This window comes from Xyrauchen texanus, chromosome 8 (genome assembly GCF_025860055.1).
Source record: "Xyrauchen texanus isolate HMW12.3.18 chromosome 8, RBS_HiC_50CHRs, whole genome shotgun sequence".
Classification (NCBI taxonomy): Eukaryota; Metazoa; Chordata; class Actinopteri; order Cypriniformes; family Catostomidae; genus Xyrauchen; species Xyrauchen texanus.
Window position 1 is genome coordinate 48,161,461 of NC_068283.1, and position 21,418 is coordinate 48,182,878.

General features: G+C 37.6%; 1 protein-coding gene across 3 annotated transcripts; it reads right to left on the reverse strand.

The window, feature by feature from the left end:
* Nucleotides 1–1,297: 1,297 nt before the first annotated feature.
* Nucleotides 1,298–21,309, reverse strand: LOC127647585 (GTPase IMAP family member 8-like). 3 transcript variants are annotated; one of them, XM_052131923.1, is made up of 3 exons: nt 21,153–21,309; nt 6,085–6,730; nt 1,298–5,830 (listed from the first exon to the last, which is right to left on the reverse strand). In XM_052131923.1, the coding sequence occupies exons 2-3, from the start codon at nt 6,686–6,688 to the stop codon at nt 4,872–4,874; spliced, it is 1,563 nt and encodes a 520-aa protein (XP_051987883.1). In that variant the 5' UTR covers nt 6,689–6,730; nt 21,153–21,309; the 3' UTR covers nt 1,298–4,871. The 3 variants fall into 3 exon arrangements, with proteins under 3 accessions (XP_051987883.1, XP_051987881.1, XP_051987882.1); XM_052131921.1 differs by having other exon boundaries at nt 1,298–5,833; XM_052131922.1 differs by lacking the exon at nt 21,153–21,309 and adding an exon at nt 18,850–18,872 and having other exon boundaries at nt 1,298–5,833.
* Between the last annotated feature and the right edge of the window lie 109 nt (nt 21,310–21,418).

Consider the following 21,418-nt stretch of genomic DNA (forward strand, 5'->3'; position numbering starts at 1 on the left):
TAAGATATCAGTGTCTGTGTAAAACTCATCACAACAATGACAGGTGTGTAAGATATCAGTGTTTGTGTTAAACTCACACAACAATGACAGGTGTGTAAGATATCAGTGTCTGTGTAAAACTCATCACAACAATGACAGGTGTGTAAGATATCAGTGTTTGTGTTAAACTCACACAACAATGACAGGTGTGTAAGATATCAGTGTTTGTGTTAAACTCACACAACAATGACAGGTGTGTAAGATATCAGTGTTTGTGTTAAACTCACACAACAATGACAGGTGTGTAAGATATCAGTGTTTGTGTTAAACTCACACAACAATGACAGGTGTGTAAGATATCAGTGTTTGTGTTAAACTCACACAACAATGACAGGTGTGTAAGATATCAGTGTTTGTGTTAAACTCACACAACAATGACAGGTGTGTAAGATATCAGTGTTTGTGTTAAACTCACACAACAATGACAGGTGTGTAAGATATCAGTGTTTGTGTTAAACTCATCACAACAATGACAGGTGTGTAAGATATCAGTGTTTGTGTTAAACTCACACAACAATGACAGGTGTGTAAGATATCAGTGTCTGTGTAAAACTCACACAACAATGACAGGTGTGTAAGATATCAGTGTCTGTGTAAAACTCATCACAACAATGACAGGTGTGTAAGATATCAGTGTCTGTGTAAAACTCATCACAACAATGACAGGTGTGTAAGATATCAGTGTCTGTGTTAAACTCACACAACAATGACAGGTGTGTAAGATATCAGTGTCTGTGTTAAACTCATCACAACAATGACAGGTGTGTAAGATATCAGTGTTTGTGTTAAACTCACACAACAATGACAGGTGTGTAAGATATCAGTGTCTGTGTTAAACTCACACAACAATGACAGGTGTGTAAGATATCAGTGTTTGTGTTAAACTCACACAACAATGACAGGTGTGGAAGATATCAGTGTCTGTGTGTGTTTGATATGATGTTCCGAGTGCATGATGTCACAATGTGTTCGTAGTCATGTGACTTTCTGAACACATCATGTGATTTACAGGAAAAGAGAAGAATGGTTTAGCTGTACTATATATACACTGTATGTTCTCTTTAATATGCTTTTCCTGTCTGACAGGTTTCAGACTGTGAATAGAGTGTTTGAATGTTCAGTATGAAGAGAAATCAGTTTACACAAACAATGAGTCGTGAGTATTATCACAGGACTAAAACATTATTACATACAAAATTACAATGAATTTATGATTGTCAATGATCTATAACAGACACTATTTATGAAGGATCATGTTTTAGGAAAAAGGTTTATTTTATATAATACAGTATAATCTCATAAGTTATTTCTTATTAATGCGACAAATTCTTAATGTACAAGTTCACAGGTACAAATCAGAGAGAATAAGTCAGCTATTTTACTAATCACTCCTGTAGTTTTTTAGTTTTTAATGGGCTGTGAATTATAAACTGCTGTCTGGACACACACAAACTCTCTAATCTTCGACTGATTCTCTCACTGCAGAACTTCACCCTTCTGACTCGTTCTTTGTAATCAAACTTATCTACACTAGTCTTTATTTATTGATGCCAAAAACATTATACATGAAATAAAACCAGCTAGTACAGAACAACAAAATAAAAGAAAAAAGAGAGAAACAGTTATGTGAGGTTATACATTGAGCCATTTGTTTTGAGCTCATCGACATAACATAGGAATTATAATTACAATAAAATTAGGATTCTTACATAAACATTTTCACTTATGTATAAAAAATAAGAATAAAGAGGTTAACCAATTTACCTTTATAACATGGTTGAACAAGGTAAAGTCAACAACTTCAAGGCCTCCATCATTCATTTTATTTTGTGTAGGTTTTTTTTTTCATTTTAAATGATATAATAATTTGTCTAATAAAGAACATGATGACTTTGGAGAGTCTATGAAGCTGTTGACATACAGAGTATTCAATAATAAAACTCAACCAGTAGAGAAAGTGATTTTTTTTTAATCGCATCACTCATGGGATTTAGATATATTTCTGTGAATTTGAATTTAATTACGACTTTAAAGTGAAAATGAGAGTTGGCTCGTGCTGTGTTCGAAAGGGAGACTGCTCTATGGAGAAAGTGAGCTCACAGCACTCAAACGGGTAAGCCCAGCAAGCAATTGAATGGGGAAAATAAGAACGAGTGTTGGCTCGCACTAAGTTCGAAAGGGAGGGCTCACACTGCCATTCGATTGGGAGACTGCTCTGTAGAGAGAGAGAGAGCTCACAGCATGTGAATGGGTAAGCCCAGCATGCATTCGAACAGGGGCCACTCTGTGTCTGAAACAAAAAGCCCATCGATCGCCTCGATGAAAGGAGGAAGTGGATGAGCTTGCGCGGAAGTTGATCGGAAGGGTTATGATGCAATTCAAACAGGAGGACGTTTTAAATATATATATGCACATGCACACGCGCCCATGTACACACATACACGCACACCCGTGCTTATACATACGTGTACACATATAGGCCTGTGCATGTGGTATGTATCGAGATGGCAGCGGGTGGTGACGTGAGTGTCGGTGACAGTTGGTACTGATAAGGGATTAGCTGATTCGTTTTTGAAAGGTTTCTATACAGGGCAGATAGGGCAGCCATGCACACTGCTGCAATGGGAACAGACATGTATTGAAATTGTTGCAGATTTGTCTGCCGGTTCAAACTCTTACTACACTTCCTCTGAAATCACGATCTGGTTGATCGAGAGGGGGGTTGTTTGATAGCCATTGGATGTAGCTGGTAGAGTTTTCAGATCTTTGGGCTGACTGGGTGGGAAGGTTAGAATTTATGAGAGGGCATAGTTCAATTTGATGGTCTGATGATCTGCATACCATGCAGGAAATGCTGCGGCAGCACAGAAAAACTTTGTTATGGAGATCTAAGTCGAGGACTCCCCTGTATGGACACTGGTGCCACTGCAGAACTCGCACAGTGCATTTGGCAGAGAAAAGTTTATTACAAGTATAGAAATGACTGCCGCCAATAGAGAGAGCTCTGCAGTGATCACCATACAATCATTTAGTTTGTGTTGTCAGGGTGGAAACACAGAGCAAATAACTTCTGTATATGGCTAAACGAAATATATAATTCTGCCAAGGAGTGGAGGTGATTTCTGAGTTTTTTAGCGTTACTGAAAAGTCGCTGCAATCTAAAAGGCGTTGCGGCTCGTTGGTGGGGTAGAGAGAGAGGAGGGCAGAAAGGTCTATATCTGCACCTGACAAAATCTGGGTCTGGACATTATTGGACACTTGCGGAGGCTCCGTGGCTGCGGCATTTAGGGAAATGGCTAGAGGCTAGCAGTATGGAGGGTGAAAGTAGGAGGGCAGGCTGGTTGAGGCCCATCGAGAAGGAGTGAGGGCAGAGGCATCCTCATGCCTGGGGTGGCTCTGAAGGCAGGATAGAGAGAGGGGGAGGAGCTGGAAAAGGTAAACGTTGGGCTGGAGCGTTTTTGTCGTTAGTGGAGGCAGCTACATCAGGAAGGCTCCTACATCAGGGTGCCTGGTGGTTGGGTGGGAGGTAAGCAGAGGCTGGAATGGGAGAGAACGGAGAGGTGGTGGCTTGCTAGGCGCTTGGCCAGACTTGACACCGCGCTGGCTGAAGGCCTTTTATGGGATGGAAGTTTGGTGAGGGAGAAATGGCCTGTACCTGAAAAACAGGAGGGTTGTGTGCAGTCGGGGTGTTTGTGAGCTGGAGCGTCAAGTCTAGAGGAATGGGTAGAAGGTAAGGATTCAGCTATAACGTTTTCAGGGGTTTTAGAGTTAGAGGGAATGTCAAGTTGGGAAGAGATGTATAAAACTTAGATTTTACTTTGTGAAAAGTGGGTTAGAAGCAGCTAAAGCGTGGCGAAGTTTGTTAACTGTCCATTTTGAAATGACAGGTATAGTTGGGCAGTCGGCAGATGTTGAAGATCTGAGTGATCTGGACGGCGGAAGAGAGGGATTGGGGGGTGTTGCAGACATTAGAATAGTCTAACCAGCGCTCTAAATACGGCTAATTATATTGACATTGTCAAAAATGATTTCAACTATTTAACAAAACAATTTAAAAAAAATTATCTGGCAATGCTCCATTTTGTTGTCCTCAATAGTCTAAAAAAGTCTAAATAAATAATTTATCTGATACTGTATTTATGATGACAAAATAAATACTTGTTTTAAAAACTTTCAGGACATTAAGGCTCAATATAATTTACCAGGTAGCCTACTTTTTCATGTTTCTATGTATAAGGTCTACTCTCTACGGTATTACTTGGAACACACAATAACCTGTTTACCCTCTACGAAACGTAATTCTTCCAAATGAGAACTCTGCTTTGCCTCACTTATTTATGCATTCCTTCAAAAATGGTGTATATATAGTAGCTATGTGGATAAAGGAAAGTAATGGTGAAATCCAGGATTTTCCCATTAACCATACATGGGAGATGATTGCATTATCCTCAAAAACACAGTCACAAGTTAAAGGGTCTCCATTTTTAATTTTTCTAATTGTTGAGCTGTTGAACCAACCACGAATGTCTGTACAATTATCTTCATTTATAAATGATCCAGTGTATACAGGGCATGCTTAATGCATAAAAGGAATGTATTGAGCACTCCTTATACCAACTATGAAACAAGGATTCATTTTCTTATTCTTGAAACAAGCAAAGACAACAGAAAGATCAATTCAAGGCTATTACCCTCCTGAGTATATAGAATATGTAATATATTTGTATTTTATTGAAGCAGGTTTACATTGGCTACTGTTTTAAAAAGATATTTGTCCATGCTTATACTGGCAGGTTTGCTCTTGGTTGTTTGGGAGTGTATATTTTAAAAGATTAAGACTTTGATTGATCAATTCCACAGTTTAGTTCTTGAGTTTCTTCAGTGCTATTGTGTTTGGGATTATTCATCTGCCACTTTTTCTTTAATTTAGATTTATCTCCTGTCACACATGTCAGTGTCACTGTACTTTCAAGATCAACAATCCTATGAGCAAATGAAAACAATTGTTCAGCTTTAGCAAGAAAATGATTCTTCAATCTCCTAAAGAAATCTAGAGTATTATTCCAGACTCTCTTAATCCAAGTCCAAATCCACTCTCCTTTCTTTGTTCCCTTCTTTTCCTCATCATGTCTACATTTCTCTGCCTCCTGAAACATTTCATTAGTGTAATGTCCTCCTTTATCTACCATTCTGTCAATCTTGTCTAGTAGTTCAGTCACCTGCTTTCTGTTTCTCTTGTCTTTATTGTTCATGATGTGATATCTGCCTCCACACTGCTCAACAAAACTTTTAAGGGTTTCATTCTGTTCAATGAGCTCTTCCACACTCTTTCCTTCTAACTGATCACTGTGGGTGAACACAGGGATTGTGTACTTTGCTACATCCTCTCCATAAATCTTTTCTATATTTTTAATGTCATTTACATCTTCAGGTTTGATCCTCCCTTTAACTGACACCACATAAAGGAAAGCATGAGGCCCTGGACTACAAAGCGCCACACTTTGTGCCATTTCTTTTGCTAAATCTTCAGGTTTTGAAGTTGGATCCACAAATCCAGGAGTATCAACAACACACACCTCTCTTCCTGAAACAACTGAGTTCTGACTGCTGCACTGATGTGTTACCGTGTTAAAGCTACATTCAGATGTAAACATTTCTTTTCTCAATATAGTATTTCCTGTTGCACTCTTTCCAGAGCCTGTCTTCCCCAGCAGAATGATCCTTCTCTCATTGGAGTTCCTTTCATGATCAGCTGGTGTCTGTCGGTGTAGAAATGTCTTGGTCTCTAGAGCTGCTGCAGACAGAAAGCAAAGAAAGAAAATGCATACAATAGTTATTTCTTTCCCATTTTCTCCCTTATTAGGAATTAGTGGAGAAATATTTCCAGAACATTTTTAAGCTACAGTAATATGTGCTTTCTTGTGTTCAGTGTATGAAAAAGTCTGTAACAGATTTTCTAGGGAAATGAGTGTTTCTTGTGGATCTTTTTTGCAAACTGCAAAGGCGTGGTAACTGTTGATTTGAATATGTTTTAACTGCACTTACATCTTGTAGGTTGTACTTTTCTAATGCTTTCCAAGAACTTTTCCATCTGATGAGCTTCAGGATGTTGTGTGATGTTGTCGAAGACAAAGTATCTCTTGTCAAATCTCTGCACAACTTCTTTTAAATCTTCGGATTCTTTTATTAACTCTTCTATGGTGGTCTCTTCTCTCACCAGCTCATCTCCTCTGGTGAAAACAATCCACGTGTTCCTAAAGTGCCAATCAGACAAATAATCTTCAATACACTCAACAGTGGTTTTCTCTTCTGCAGTGAATCTGTCAGATCTGATCACCAGCAGAAACACTATGGGATCTTGTGTATCAAACTCTGGAAGTCCTGTAAATCTTTCAAGCATTTCTTCAGGGCTCTGTTTATTGTCTGGATCAAAGAGTCCTGGTGTGTCATAAACAGTGAGATTCACTCCATCTATTGTTGCATTTTCACTTTGAACCTGCTGAGTTACTGTTTTGAAGCTTTTCTTTGAGATGAAAGCTTTTCTGCTCAAGATGGTGTTTCCCGTTGCACTTTTCCCAGATCCAGTTTTTCCTAGTAGGACTATGTGATGATGAAGAGCAGGGGACAGATTCTCAGCAATCTCTCCCATTGTTGTAATTTGATCTTCAGAAGTGTGAGGAGTGTGTTGACCCTGCAAAATACAGATAATGTTAACACAAGCATTGAGATGTCTGATTCAATTAATGCATTTGAAAAAGTGTTTGAATTAATTGGTCATCTAATACAATTTAGCAACAATCTTTCAAAAACATTCTTTCATAGATATAAATGAAAGTTATAATGTTAAAGGTTCCCTCAGATTTCTTTCCCTCATGAAAAGAAACATACCCTTAAAAGACAGTTCTCTTGATCAGTTTAAAACCACATGAGACTCCAGTCATAAGTATTCCAATAAAAGTGTTCACTTTGTAATTGTTCCAAAGATTGCAAGAGCTATGTGTAGAACATAGTAGCATCAATACTTTAGCATCATTTCAATAATGTAGAAGCAGGTCAAAATCACATTGGTTTTAAAACTCATCAGTCGGAGATCAGAACAGTCACAAATGCTTCTGATTCATGTGAGAGAATGAATGATACCGTATTGTATTGCAATATACTGAATCATGGTACTTTGTGATGAATATGAAGGACCAAAATTGTCCTCGTGTAAACAGCCGAACAAGACATATGCCTAGCGCTGCAGCTAAGCCTAAGTCGGAAAGCTGCTATTCTGCTCTGTAAATGTATAAGTCCATGCCCTCCCTCTTCCTTGGGCAAATACAGAACAGCTTTTGGAACCCAGTGCAGCTTGTCCCAAAAAAAATCTATTAAAATTGACTGAATTTTTAACAAAAGACCTAGTGGAGGATCAACACAAATTAAGCGATGCCAGAGAGAGAAAGAGAGAGAGAGAGAGAGACAGAGAGAGAGAGAGAGAGAGACAGAGAGAGAGAGACAGAGAGAGAGAGACAGAGAGAGAGAGACAGAGAGAGCGAGAGAATTGAATTTCAAAATCCATTTATTACAAAATTTAAAACATTGTCCAGTAAATTAACACATTGTTAAAAAAATCAGGACAGACAAGACAAAATTATCTTAAAAGGGGTGAAAAATATAGGTTGTCATCAATAATCTCACACAAAGCCCCCTTATTACACCAGATCTGATCAAAAGAAACAAGATCTTTCATGGCTTTAAAGTATCGAAAATCAATTAAAATTCTAGATTTCACTGAGTTGAAAAACACTGCCTCTAAATTATAGCTTGTGTCTCGTTCAATTTTATGTTTTCTGGTACTATAAATTGCCATTTTAGCTTGGCCTAGCAAAAAGTTCAAAAGTTGACACCGAAACCTGTGTCTCCGGACATATTTAAAACCACAAATAAAAACTCTAACAGAAAATGTTTCACCAAAACAAACAAATAAATTCTGTAATACAATAAACAAAGACTTCAGTCTAAAACATTGCATAAATGCATGGAACACAGTCTCTCTCTGCAAACAAAAAGGACAACCATGACTAACACCAGGGTTTAAAACTGAAATAAAAGCATTAACTGCAACTGCCCCATGTAGTATTCTCCACTGTAAATCGCTTATTTTCTTAGTTAATGGTGACTTGTACAGAGCTCTCCATTCTGGGTTTGTGCCATCTCCCATCTGTAGGATGGTACACCAGGGTGTATCCACTTTATTGTCTAAAAAACTTTTATTCAAAGATTTAACACAACTTTTATACAAGGCTTTTCCAGAAGCCGGCTCTAAACCCAATAGTGACACATTTTCAGAATACAAAAAAACACCTTTGCACTCTTCTAAATTAGGTGATAACAGCAGATTAGGAAAATGATCCCCGCAGTTCGGAATGATGGATCTCTCAGAATAGTCCTCCAGCAGTTTACACTCTTCCGTGGTAAGAGCAGACCTCCACTTTTCAAGGAGTTTAGCTACTACACGTGTTGATCGAACGCCCAGATGTTCAGCTACCAGATCAACATTCATAAAGTCTGTTCCCGCTAGCCGTACTAAATGTCCAAGAGATATTACACCAGCACGGAGTAAAATTCCTTCAAGTGCTGGGAAAGGTCCTTTACTTGATATGTCCAAGCGTGAACCATGAATCAAAGGTTCTTGTAACGTCCAGTATAAGGAACCTGCATTATCCAGTTTTTGCACTATAAACAAAGTCCAAACTTTTAAAACATTACGATAAAAACTGGGTAACTTGGACAAGTCCATCTTTTTAGGGTTCAACCAGAACAAAGACTTGTCCAGGCCTAATCCTTCAAAATTCTGCAGAATTGCGAAAGCTATTGATTTCCAGCTTGAGTCCACTGGTCCAGTTAAAAGTCTCTGTGCAAATTGGAGTCGGAAAGCTGCTATTCTGCTCTGTAAATGTATAAGCCCATGCCCTCCCTCTTCCTTGGGCAAATACAGAACAGCTTTTGGAACCCAGTGCAGCTTGTCCCAAAAAAATCTATTAAAATTGACTGAATTTTTAACAAAAGACCTAGTGGAGGATCAACACAAATTAAGCTGATGCCAGAGAGAAGATGCTACCAGGTTATTAATAATCAATGTACGCCCTCTATAAGACATTTTGGGAAGTAAATACTTCCATTTGTCGAGGCGACCTTTTACTTTTTCAACAACCCCTTCAAAGTTTTTTTGTACAGTCATTTCACTTCCCAAAAACACTCCAAGATATTTAAAACCTACTTTAGTCCAGGTTAAACCATCTGGGAGGTTTGGTTCTCCACTTAACCAGTTCCCAACCAGTATGGCTTCACTTTTAGACCAGTTTACCTTAGCAGAAGAACACATTTTAAACTCTTTTAACATTTTTAGCAACAAATCCACATCTCTCTGACAATTAATTAAAATAACAACATCATCAGCATATGCTGATAAATTAAATACATTTGGACAATTTGTAATATACACTCCATGCAAATCTGTTCTTAACTTGTTTAAAAGAGGCTCTATTGACAAAGCATAGAGCATACCAGACAAGGCACACCCTTGTCTAACACCTCTAAAAACTTTGAAAGGGGCTATAAGTCACCATTAACTTTCAATATGCTTTCAACTTCACAGTACAAAACCTTTAACATAGAAACAAATTCAGGATTAAAACCAAATGCAGCTAAAACATTCCATAAATAATCATGCTCAACTCGATCAAAGGCCTTTTCTTGATCTATTGACACCAGACCAAAATCTAAGTTGAGACTCTTACCATAATCTAATACATCTCTAATAAAAGAAATGTTATCAGAAATTCGTCTACCAGGTACACAATAGGTCTGGTCAGGATGGATTACTTGTTCCAAAACTTCGCCCAATCTTTTAGCCAGAACCTTGGAGAGCAATTTATAGTCACTGCACAGCAAACTCACGGGTCTCCAATTTTTAATATCATTCAGATCTCCCTTCTTAGGCAACAGAGTGAGAACCGCTCTACGGCAACTTATGGGTAGCCGCCCATTGGCTAAACTTTCCCCAAGCACCTCTAGCAGATCCGGTCCCACCTCAGGCCAGAAGGCCTTGTAAAAGTCCACTGGCAGTCCATCGACTCCAGGCGCTTTGCCACACTCCATACTTTGGAGAGCTCTTCCCAACTCCTCCAGAGTTAAAGCTTTGCTGAGTCCAGCATTAGCTTCATCGGATAACTGAGGTAAATTATTAAGAAAAACATTACCATCAGTTTGTTCATGTGTGAGTTCACTTTTGTACAGTTCTTCATAAAAACGAATTGCTCTTCTTCGAATGTCAGAAGGGTCTGACAACAAGGCTCCAGCTTCTGAGCGTAAGGCATGAATAAACCTTCTCTGCCCGTTTTTTTCTCCAAATTAAAGAAAAATTTTGAGGGTGCATCCATCAATTCTACACTCTGAAAACGTGATCTGACCAGAGCTCCTTGTGTGACTGTGTCTAGAAGATCAGCTAAAGAATTTTTCTTTTTATGAATATTTCCAAAATGGGTCAAATTTCCTGTACTATCAGCAATCTCTTGAAGTTCTAATAATTCTTTCTCTAAAATTTTCATTGAACAGGTTATGTCTCTCGTGAAGTTGCAAGTATATTGCTGGCACAACTGCTTAATCTGTACTTTTGCAATGTCCCACCACTGCTGTAAGGACTTAAAAGAGGATTTTGTAGTTCTAATAATATTCCAAAATTCTTTAAAAATATCCTTAAAATGGTTGTCACATAATAAATTATTATTAAAATGCCAGTAAGCACTTTTTGGTTTAATGGAGCTCAAAGACACAACACACTGTATTAAGCTATGATCAGAAAAGCTTACTGGAACAATTGAACAGCTTCTGAAAAAACTAAGCTGGTGTTTGAAACCATAAAACCTATCTAATCTTGCTAAAGAAATTAAGTTATCATAAGCATGAGCCCATGTATATTGCCTCTGATTACCATGAAAATTTCTCCAAACATCAACAATCTCATGTGATTTCAATAGCTGAATGAGCCGCTTTTGTGAAAGCATATGCGGTTCAACATGATTTCGATCTAAAATGTGCTCAGTGCAATTAAAATCCCTCCTAAAAATAATAAATCATCAGAATTGCAATGACATAAAACATCACTCAGTGTATCTAGAAAAATCATTCTTTCTAATGCATTATTTGGGACATACACACAAATAAAAACAAAAGAACGATTTTCATAGGAAGCTATAACTTTTAAAAGTCTACCTTTTATAATTTCATCTACCTGATAAGAACAGGGAATAAAGTTCTTAGAGAATAAAATGGCAACTCCACCACTAATTGTGGTCAAATGACTTAGAACAGATAAACCATCAAATTCTCTTGCCCAATCAGAAGAATTTAATACATCAGTATGCGTTTCTTGAGCAAACAAAACATCAATTTTTTTCTGTTTTATTATCTCAAATAAATGAAATCTTTTCCTTATATCCCTTGCCCCATTTATATTTAGAGAAGAAACACAAAATTCTCCCATAAATGTGAAGAGAAATAACCATAGCAGATACAGCCGAAAGAGAACACACAGTGAACGATTATATTTACACATTATCTTTACTAACATTTAGTCCAGGTTGTACATTCAGTTTAACAAGAATTTTCTTCAGACGATACACTTCTTGATTAGTGAAACCTCCATCACTCCTGAAAGCCTTTACTTTTTCAATAAACTGTAACACGTCGGGGAAATATTCATCAACACGAACTTTTCTCGCATTTTTTGTCACTTTAAGAAAAGACTTTATGTCTTCTGCACTGTAAGACCGGCTGGGGAATCCACTCTGAGGTAAACTACATAATACACTAACGCTACATTCAGAAGAATCGCTCTCACCCTCTGTATCAGTCTGACTCTGACTCATGCTACAATCATCTATTCTTTTCGCCTGTTTACCAACATCATGACGTTGTTTTAGTCTCCTCTTTTGAGGCGCTTTAAAGGCACAATCTTCAAAATCAATCACAGAACAGCGATCCCCCTCTATACCGGCTAAAAGTTGCTCAACTGCAGCGGCAGAGCTATCACTGTTCTGCGACTCGTACACCTGACCGCTCACCGCGGATACTTCCTCCTCCTCCGCCTCAGCGGCACCTACACTCTCCCCTTCAGTAGTCTTATCTACCAGCACAACTTCTTTTGCTCTTTCAGTGTTTGTTACTGCTAACGTTACCGATTTTTGAGCCATACTTGTTCCAGGCACCTCGGCATCAATAGGTAATACAGCGGCAACATTCTGCATTTCCTCATCACGAACAACGTTATTTTCCTCACCATCAACTGGTAGAGGATTCTTATTAGTCACATTCAATTTGACTGGACAAGCGCGGATAAGATGACCTGTTTCACCACAACCGAAACATTTCATAGTATTTGTTGTGGCGAAAATGACATAGTTAAAGTCGTCATGACGAAAATTTAGAGACAGATCTAATTCGTCCAGGTTGTCTTGAAGAACCATATAGACATAACGCCTAAATGACACAATATGCTTCAAAAGTGGTGACTTGCACCCAATTGGAATCATTTTTATGGGAGAAACCAATTTACCATAACGAGAAAGCATTCTGGTCAACATTTCGTTTGAAATAAAAGGCGCACATTAGAAAGAGTCACTTTTTAGAAGGAGTAGAAAGAGGAAGCACTTGGGTAAAAATACCATTAAGCACTACTCCAATTTCTACCAACTGGTTCGCTAATTCAATTGTCTTCACAAACACAACAATAGCGCTGTTCATGCGAGACGCAGACAGGATGTTCTCAGGCCCAATCACTTCTCCTACAGCCAAGCTACAGTCTTCTATACTAACCTCTGAGTCTATTTTCGCACCATGACGGCGCGTCAAAAAATCAAACTTCCCACTACCTGGGCCAGCCATGCTCCCAGTACAAAAAACCGGGAGCTGACGCCCTAGGACAATTAAACACCTCCTTACCCCCCGAATAAAAAATAAAAAACAATCCCTAAAATTAAATCTCCAAAAGAAACAAACAATACAAAAAGATAGAAAAATAGATCACTCGTACCTGACACACACGTCAAACACTCAGCTCACACTCAGCGCTCCGCCCACTCACTCAGCACATGCGCACAGAGAGAGAGAGACAGAGAGAGCGAGAGAGAGACAGAGAGAGAGAGAGAGACAGAGAGAGAGAGACAGAGAGAGCGAGAGAGAGACAGAGAGAGAGAGAGACAGAGAGAGCGAGAGAGAGACAGAGAGAGAGAGAGACAGAGAGAGAGAGACAGAGAGAGAGAGAGACAGAGAGAGAGAGAGAGAGAGACAGAGATTTTGATTTTTAAATACCCTTTTTATTACAAAATATTCACATGTCACAAACCAAACAAGATAAATAAATACAATACTGAACAATTCCAAAAAACAACAAAAAAACACTAACAAAAAACATGTTACTTAAAAAGGAAAAAATAACTTTTCTTCAACAATTTCACAAATGACCCCGTTTAAACACCAATTTGCTTCAAAAGTTGAAAGATCGTGCATTAAACTATAGTAATGATAGTCAATTAAAACTCTTGATTTGACTAATTTAATAAAAACAGCTTCTATACTACTAAAAACATTCTGTTCCACCTTCTCCTTCCTTGTAGTATATATTGCCATTTTAGCCTGACCCAGCAGGAAATTTAACAAAAGAGACTTCTGACTGTGTTTTTTAACATATTTAACACCACAAATAAACACTTTCATTGAAAAAATTACATTAAAAGAAATAAAAAACATATCCAGGATATTAAAAAGAGGTTGTAACCGGTCACAGTGCAAAAAAGCATGAAAAATCGTCTCCTTTTGTAAACAAAAGGGACAAGCTTCAGTAACATCATCGTTAATCAAAGAAATAAAAGCATTAACAGCAATGGCACCATGTAACAATCTCCACTGTAAATCTCCAATTTTCTTGACCAATGGTGATTTATATAATACTCTCCATTCAGGTTTTTCATTAACATCAAGATTAAGAACCTTACGCCATGGAGTGTCACATTTGTTATTTAAAAACGTTTTGTTAAAAGCCTTCACACAACATTTGTACATGTCCTTACCCAATGCAGAGTTTGGACCAACAACTATGAACTCTTCACATTCTAACAGTACACCACTGCACTCCCCTAACCTGGGGGACAGACTCAAATTGGGAAAAGGATCTTTACAATCAGGATGAATAGATCCCTTAGAGTATAAATCTAATAGTTCTGTTTCCTCTCCAGTGAGGGCTGATCTCCATTTCTCAACTGCTCTAGTAACAGTTCGGTGTGATTTAATACCGAGACACTCAGCGATGGCAGTCACATTTTTAAAAGCAGGGCCCGTTATTTGATGCAAGTGTACAATTTGTACCACCTTTGCATTACACAAAGTCCTTTCAGGAATGGTAAAAGGCATCTCATGCGTTAAGTCCAGTCGTGAGCCAATGACCAAAGGCTCCTGTAGTAGCCAAAACAAGGAGGATGAGTTGTTTTCTCTGCTTATTTGAAATAGAGACCATACTTTGAAAAGGTTACGGTAGAAAATTGGAGAATCACGTAGTTTAAGTCTCTGAGGATCCGACCAGAATAAAACTTTATCTAGTCCTAGTCCATCAATATTCCGAAGGATTGCACAGGCAGCACCAGTCCAACTTGAATCATCGGAGTACTTTAAGAGTCTTTGTACAAACTGCAGGCGAAAGGCAGCTGTCCTGCTCTGCAGGTGTATTAGCCCAAGTCCCCCTTCGTCTTTAGACAGGTACAGCACACTTTTTGGTATCCAATGCATTCTGTCCCAGAAAAAGTCAATTAAAATGGACTGGATTTTTATTAAAACTTCAACTGGGGGGTCTATACAGGCCAAACGGTGCCAAAGTGTAGAGGCGACTAGATTATTAATTATCAAGATACGTCCTTTATAGGACATTTTAGGGAGCAGAAACTTCCACTTATCTAGTCGCCCTTTGACTTTTTCAATGACACCTTCAAAATTCTTTTTCACATAATTATCATCACCCAGAAAAACTCCTAAATATTTGAAACCATTCCTGGTCCAATTCAATCCATCAGGAAGCCTTGGCTCAAACTCTGACCATTTTCCAACTAAAATGGCTTCACTTTTTCCCCAATTCACCTTTGCAGAAGACAAAGACTTAAAATCATTTAAAATCTTCAACATCACACTGATATCATTACAATCACTGATTAAAACAATGACATCATCAGCATATGCTGAAATTTTAAAAGTATTGGCACAGTTGGGAATACACAGTCCATGTACATTAGCTCTTAGCTTGTTCAACAAGGGTTCTATGGCAAGGGTATATAGCATGCCTGAGAGTGCACAACCCTGTCTTACACCCCTATTCACCCTAAATGGAGAGCATAAATCACCATTGATCTTCAATACACTCTCAACGCCACAATACATAACTTTTAACATAGAAATAAAATCCGAATTAAAACCAAAAGCTTCTAAAACACCCCATAAATAGATATGTTCAACTCTGTCGAAAGCTTTTTTTTGATCAATTGATATCATTCCAAAATCCAAATCAAAGAGTTTTCCACAGTCTAAAATGTCTCTAATAAATGAAACATTATCAAAAATGTTCCTACCTGGCACACAATACGACTGATCAGGGTGAACTATGGACTCAAGCACTTCCCCTAGTCTAATTGCTAGGGCTTTGGAGAGAATTTTATAGTCACTACACAAAAGACTTACAGGCCTCCAGTTTTTTATATCATTTAGATCCCCTTTTTTTGGTAGCAGAGTAATGATTGCTCTCCGGCAGCTTTGTGGCAGTTGTCCTTTTTCAAAACTCTCATTAAAAACTGCTACCAATTCTGGACCCAACTCGAACCAAAAAGATTTGTAAAAATCTATTGAGATCCCGTCAATGCCCGGTACTTTCCCACTCTCCATTCTTTTAAGTGCATCCTCAAATTCTCCTAAACTCAAAGCTCTACCAATGTCTTTATTGGCATTTTCAGTAACTTGCGGCAAATTTAAAAAAAAAACCAAGGCTTTCATCATTTAACTCTAAAATTTCATTTTTATACAAGTCTTTATAAAATTTGACTGCTCTTTTTCTGATCTCTATAGGATTTGACAATAAGACACCAGTTTCAGACTTCAGACTGTGAATGAACTTTTTCTGCCCATTCTTCTTTTCCAGATTAAAAAAGAATTTTGAGGGAGCATCCAATAAATTAGCACTCTGAAACCGGGATCTAGTTATTGCACCTTGCGTTGTCAAACCCAAAATATCATTTAAAAAATTCTTCTTCTTTTTGATACACTCCAAAAAAGTGACATCTTTTGTGGAGTCTGCAAGCCCTTGCAACCTCATCAAATCTTCTTCTAAAACCTTCATTGACTTATTTATGTCTTTTGTAGCGTTGCGAGTGTATTGTTGACACAACTGTTTTATTTGAACCTTTGTAAAATCCCACCACTGCTGCAATGACAAGAAAGACGATTTTGAAGCTTTGGCGTTTTTCCAAAACTCTTTAAAAATATCTCTAAAACAAGAATCACCCAATAAATTATTGTTAAAATGCCAATATGCACTTTTAGATTTAACATGGTTTTTTGCCACAATACATTTGACCAAACTATGGTCTGAGAAACTTACTGGAACTATTGAGCATTCCCTGAACATACTTAGTTGATGCTTAAAACCATAAAATCTATCAAGCCTTGCCATTGATAGCTGGTTATTAAAAGCATGAACCCAAGTGTATTGCCTCTGCGTGCCATGGAAATTCCTCCATATATCAATAATACTGTGGGATTTCATTAAATGAACTAAAGTTTTTCTTGATTGCATGTGAGGTTCAACATGATTTCTATCAATGCCATTTTCAGTACAGTTAAAATCCCCTCCCACAAATAAAAACTCATCAGCATTGCAATCATTTAAAACATTACCCAAAGCATTTAAAAAATGTATTCTCTCTAAAGCCACAGTTGGAGCATATACACAGATAAAAATAAAAGTGCTATTTTCAAAAAGAGCTTTTACTTTCAAGAGCCTTCCTTTTATTACTTCTTCAATAGTGTAAGAATAAGGAGTGAAATTCCTAGAAAATAAAACTCCGACTCCGCCACTTAGAGAAGTGGAATGACTTAAAAACACTATGCCATCGAACTCCTTAGCCCAATCTGCAGCATTTAAAACATCACTGTGTGTTTCTTGTACAAATAACACATCAATAGTTTTACACCTCAAAATCTCGTATATTTGTGCTCTCTTCCTATAATCTCTTGCTCCGTTAACATTTAAAGAGGCGAGATTTATTTCCTCCATTAAAAGGAGAAGAAAAGAGCAACCAAAGCAAAAAAGCCAAAAAGGATATCTTATGTTATCCATTTAACTTTGTGAGGATTTTCTTTAACCGGAAAACATCTTGCTCAGTGAACTCATTATTGCTTCTGAAGACTTTTACTTTCTCAATGAACTGTTTTATGTCAGGGAAATATTCCGCTATTTTTACTCCCCTCATATTTTTTGTCACATCTAGAAAGTTTTGTATTAAGTTGAGAAACCACTTAGGGGTAAACTAGCGCTAATGCTGCATTCAGACATCTCAGTTTCATTCTCACTATTTTTTCCAGTCGGGATGTCACAATTATCATCTAGTCGTTTAGCTTGTTTGACATTGTGACATCTCAACGATTTCCTTTTTTGGGGAGTCTTGAGAAAAACCTCTTTGTCTTCCATCTTAGGACTCTCCATTTCTTGTATCACCTTCACAATATTCATAGCTTCAAACTCACTATTGCTGTCATCAGACTCACAAAGCTCTTTTTCAGCTCCCAACACATTTCTGATTTTTTCCTCCTCAGCCACAACTTTTCCTTCTATTTCAGTTGTTTTATCTGTAGGAAACTCAGAACCATTTTCCAAACTTTTTGAGAACTCAGGTGCCCTGCTTGGGCCTGGCATCTCCTCATTAACTGCAACAATCTCCTGTGCTTCAGCTACTTTCTCAGTTGTGACATTAACAACAGTTTCAGTTTGCATATTTGCACTTTTTGGACATGCACGAACAAGATGTCCATTTTCACCACAACCAAAACATTTCATATTGTTGGTTGTAGCGTAGATTACATAATTAAACCCTTCGTGACTAAAATTAAGGGTCAGATCAAGTTCATTAACGTTCTCTTTCAGAACCATATAAGCAAATCGTCTAAAAGACACCACGTGTTTTAATAAAGATGATTTACTTCCTATTGGGATCATCTTTATTGGAGAGACCATTTTACCATATCTGGAGAGCATTCCAACAAGAACATCATTTTTAATAAAAGGCGGAACATTGGACAGAGTCACTCTTTTGGACGGAGTGGAGAGAGGGAGTACAGGTGTAAAAATACCCCCCATCTCAACACCACTCTCGACCAACAAATTCGCTAAGTCAATGGTCTTAACAAACAGAACGTTAGCGCTGTTCATCCGCGACGCCGACAGAACATTCTCATGCCCAACAACAGCACTCACCGCCAACACACACTCCTCTACACTTGCGGTAGTGTCAATTTTCACCCCATGACGTCTTGTGAAAAACTCTAAACTCTCCGCACCTGGAGCAGCCATCCTCCCAGTACACAGACTGGGAGTTAACAACAACCCCCCCTAAAACGACCACTCCTAACTTACTGATAAACAAATCAAACAACAAACAATCAAAAACAAAAAAAACAAAACTAAAAAAAAAATAACGCAGAAAAGAAGAGAGAGAAAGAAAGAAAAACTTCACTCACACTCGTCTGCACCACGCTCACGCCGCTCCGCACACACTCACTCAACAATCGCACCGGAAGTGAGAGAGAGAGAGAGAGAGAGAGAGACAGAGAGAGAGAGACAGAGAGAGCGAGAGAGAGACAGAGAGAGAGAGACAGAGAGAGAGAGAGACAGAGAGAGAGAGAGAGAGACAGAGAGAGAGAGAGACAGAGAGAGAGAGACAGTGAGAGGCATGGCTGTTCATATGAAATTATGTTGTACATATTCATGATCTTTCCAATCATTGCACATGTACATGGTGATTTTATTAACTGCATCATACGGAAAGCAATCATAGACAAGACAATACTTGCTGTGCATGTTAAAGATGTGCTGTAAAAAATATTTTTTCACTTTTTACATTTATTTGCATTTATTTATTTTTAATGTATGCAGTTTTGGTCCTCCATTAACTAGTTGCTTTAAGCAGCTTTATGAAGTGCATACCACTGAGGACAGTTGATCCCTCACAGACTCATTATCATTCACGTCATGGCACTTCTGTAAATAAGGTATTTTATTCCAAAAAATAAAAATAAATATGATAGACTAGTTTCAGAGCACACACTGTAGGAGTGGCATATGACAGCCATTGTCGACATTTTCAATTTCAAAATTACACAAGATGTTTAGCTGACAAGCTTACTGCACAGATTGACACAAAGAGAGGGGTTAAAGAACAAATAAAGAGGGAAAATATATTCTTCATGATATTTTTTTTAATTAAATAACTATAATTTTTTTTAGAATGGCTCTGCATATTTGTTTTATGCAGAAACATTTTGTGAAAAGTTCATGTTGCGCTGTTGCAGGTTCATGGAAATGAGCAGTGCAGAAAAATATCAGTGGTCTAAAATATCTTGATCATGGATCCTTCGGCAGATTTAAGAGTTCAGACACTGGCTGGGTTTGCCCATAACGATGCAACTTAAGCATATACAATCATCTTAACAAATGTTGCTCATTATTTTACGATGGAGTAACACCTGTTTCCCAAACCAGCATGTAGATCGCTCGTTATAAATTTGAATGTAAGTGCTTAATTATGGGAGCTGTTCGGTCCAAAGGTGCCGATCACTTTGGTCAATATAGGCGTTTGTCTTCAACATGAAAATAAGGTATAAATACTAACAAACGTGGAAGTTGTTTGTAACCATGTTGAGGCGCTGAGATGTATTACTATTACAGAATTGAACTAAAGGTATAATTATGGCTTTAGTAAGATTGAGTTTGTTTTGATGCTCAATTGTAGTGATTAATGAAAGTGATGAAATAAATGCATGAAATGTGAATGTGTGCTGTGTGAAAATTAAGCGACTCTCATGTAGCCTAAAGTTTTATGGCTGGAAACTGAACAAATGCACAGAGAACAGGTTTAAAATGGCATCAGTATTGATCTTCTCATAGACCTGTCTAAATATGAATAAATCATCTGTTTAGAGTTCTGTGTACTTGTAGCCTTACTGACATTATACATCATGCAATGTGTTACTGCCTTGGAAAAAGACTATTTAAGCTGATTTGAAACATCCATTGGAGTAAGGAGGAAGAGAGACACTCTCTCCTTTGTTAACCATATTTTTATTATTTATTAATGCATATTTATTTAAGTTTTACATGGTGATCTCATTACTCATATCATGTTTTCTTAAATAATCTGTTTAATAGAATATGTCATCTTTCTCTTGCCATTACAATTCTTCTTATCAAAGAAGGCTAATATAATGTTATACTGTACCTACGTATTACGTATTACAAAATATATTAATATAATGTATATAATGTTCCATTGTCTTTGACAAACTGTGAAAGATGCCAGAAACGACTTTGATAACGATGCTTTTGAGAAATGCGACTTAGTACTACTACCGTCCTACTTACTCGCCTTCAGCTGCTCACTGGGGTTATACATACAATTGTTATTTAACAACGTATTTTTAAACACAATTCACAATCGCATTTAATCAAACTACACAATGATGACTCTAAAGACATTATAGATACCGTTTTATCTTCGGTAAATCTGCTTTGAATGTGTGTTGTGAAAGGCTTTATACAAATGAAAATGACTTGACTTGCTTCGAGAAATCCAGCCATTGTCTGAAGTTTCATATGAAACTTAAAAATGACACGCTGATTATATAACTGGGATCGGTTTCCCTTCTTTCATATCGCTCGCTCGTGATCATTTTTGCACATTTCGATTAAACACGGGAGTCTGCCTAAAGTGAATATTGATTTCTTTATCGAAGACACTTAAAGCACTATGAATAACTTTACTTACCTTTAAAGAGAGTTGTTGTGATTATTGTTCGTATGCCTCTTAATACATTAACCAAAGCTGTGCACAACCTTCTAGATTCCTTTCGCTTTTCTGGGGAACTCCCTCTCAGTTTCCGTAGTACTTCTGTAACAGGTTTAGTTCATGCAAGGCAAAACAATGTTTCCGACCATCGAGTAATTCTGGTCAAACAATCATTTCGTTGTGTAAACCAGGAAGTGTTTGCTCGCTTTCAGCAGTTCAATAATAACAATCACAACCTTCATTTA

Bases quoted from the DNA above. Each gene is read 5' to 3' on its own strand.
- LOC127647585 (XM_052131921.1), bottom strand. From the start codon at position 6,688: ATGGGAGAGATTGCTGAGAATCTGTCCCCTGCTCTTCATCATCACATA. The intron at 5,834-6,084 runs GTAAGTGCAGTT...TTCTGTCTGCAG, and splicing joins AAAAGTACAACCTACAAGAT to CAGCTCTAGAGACCAAGACA.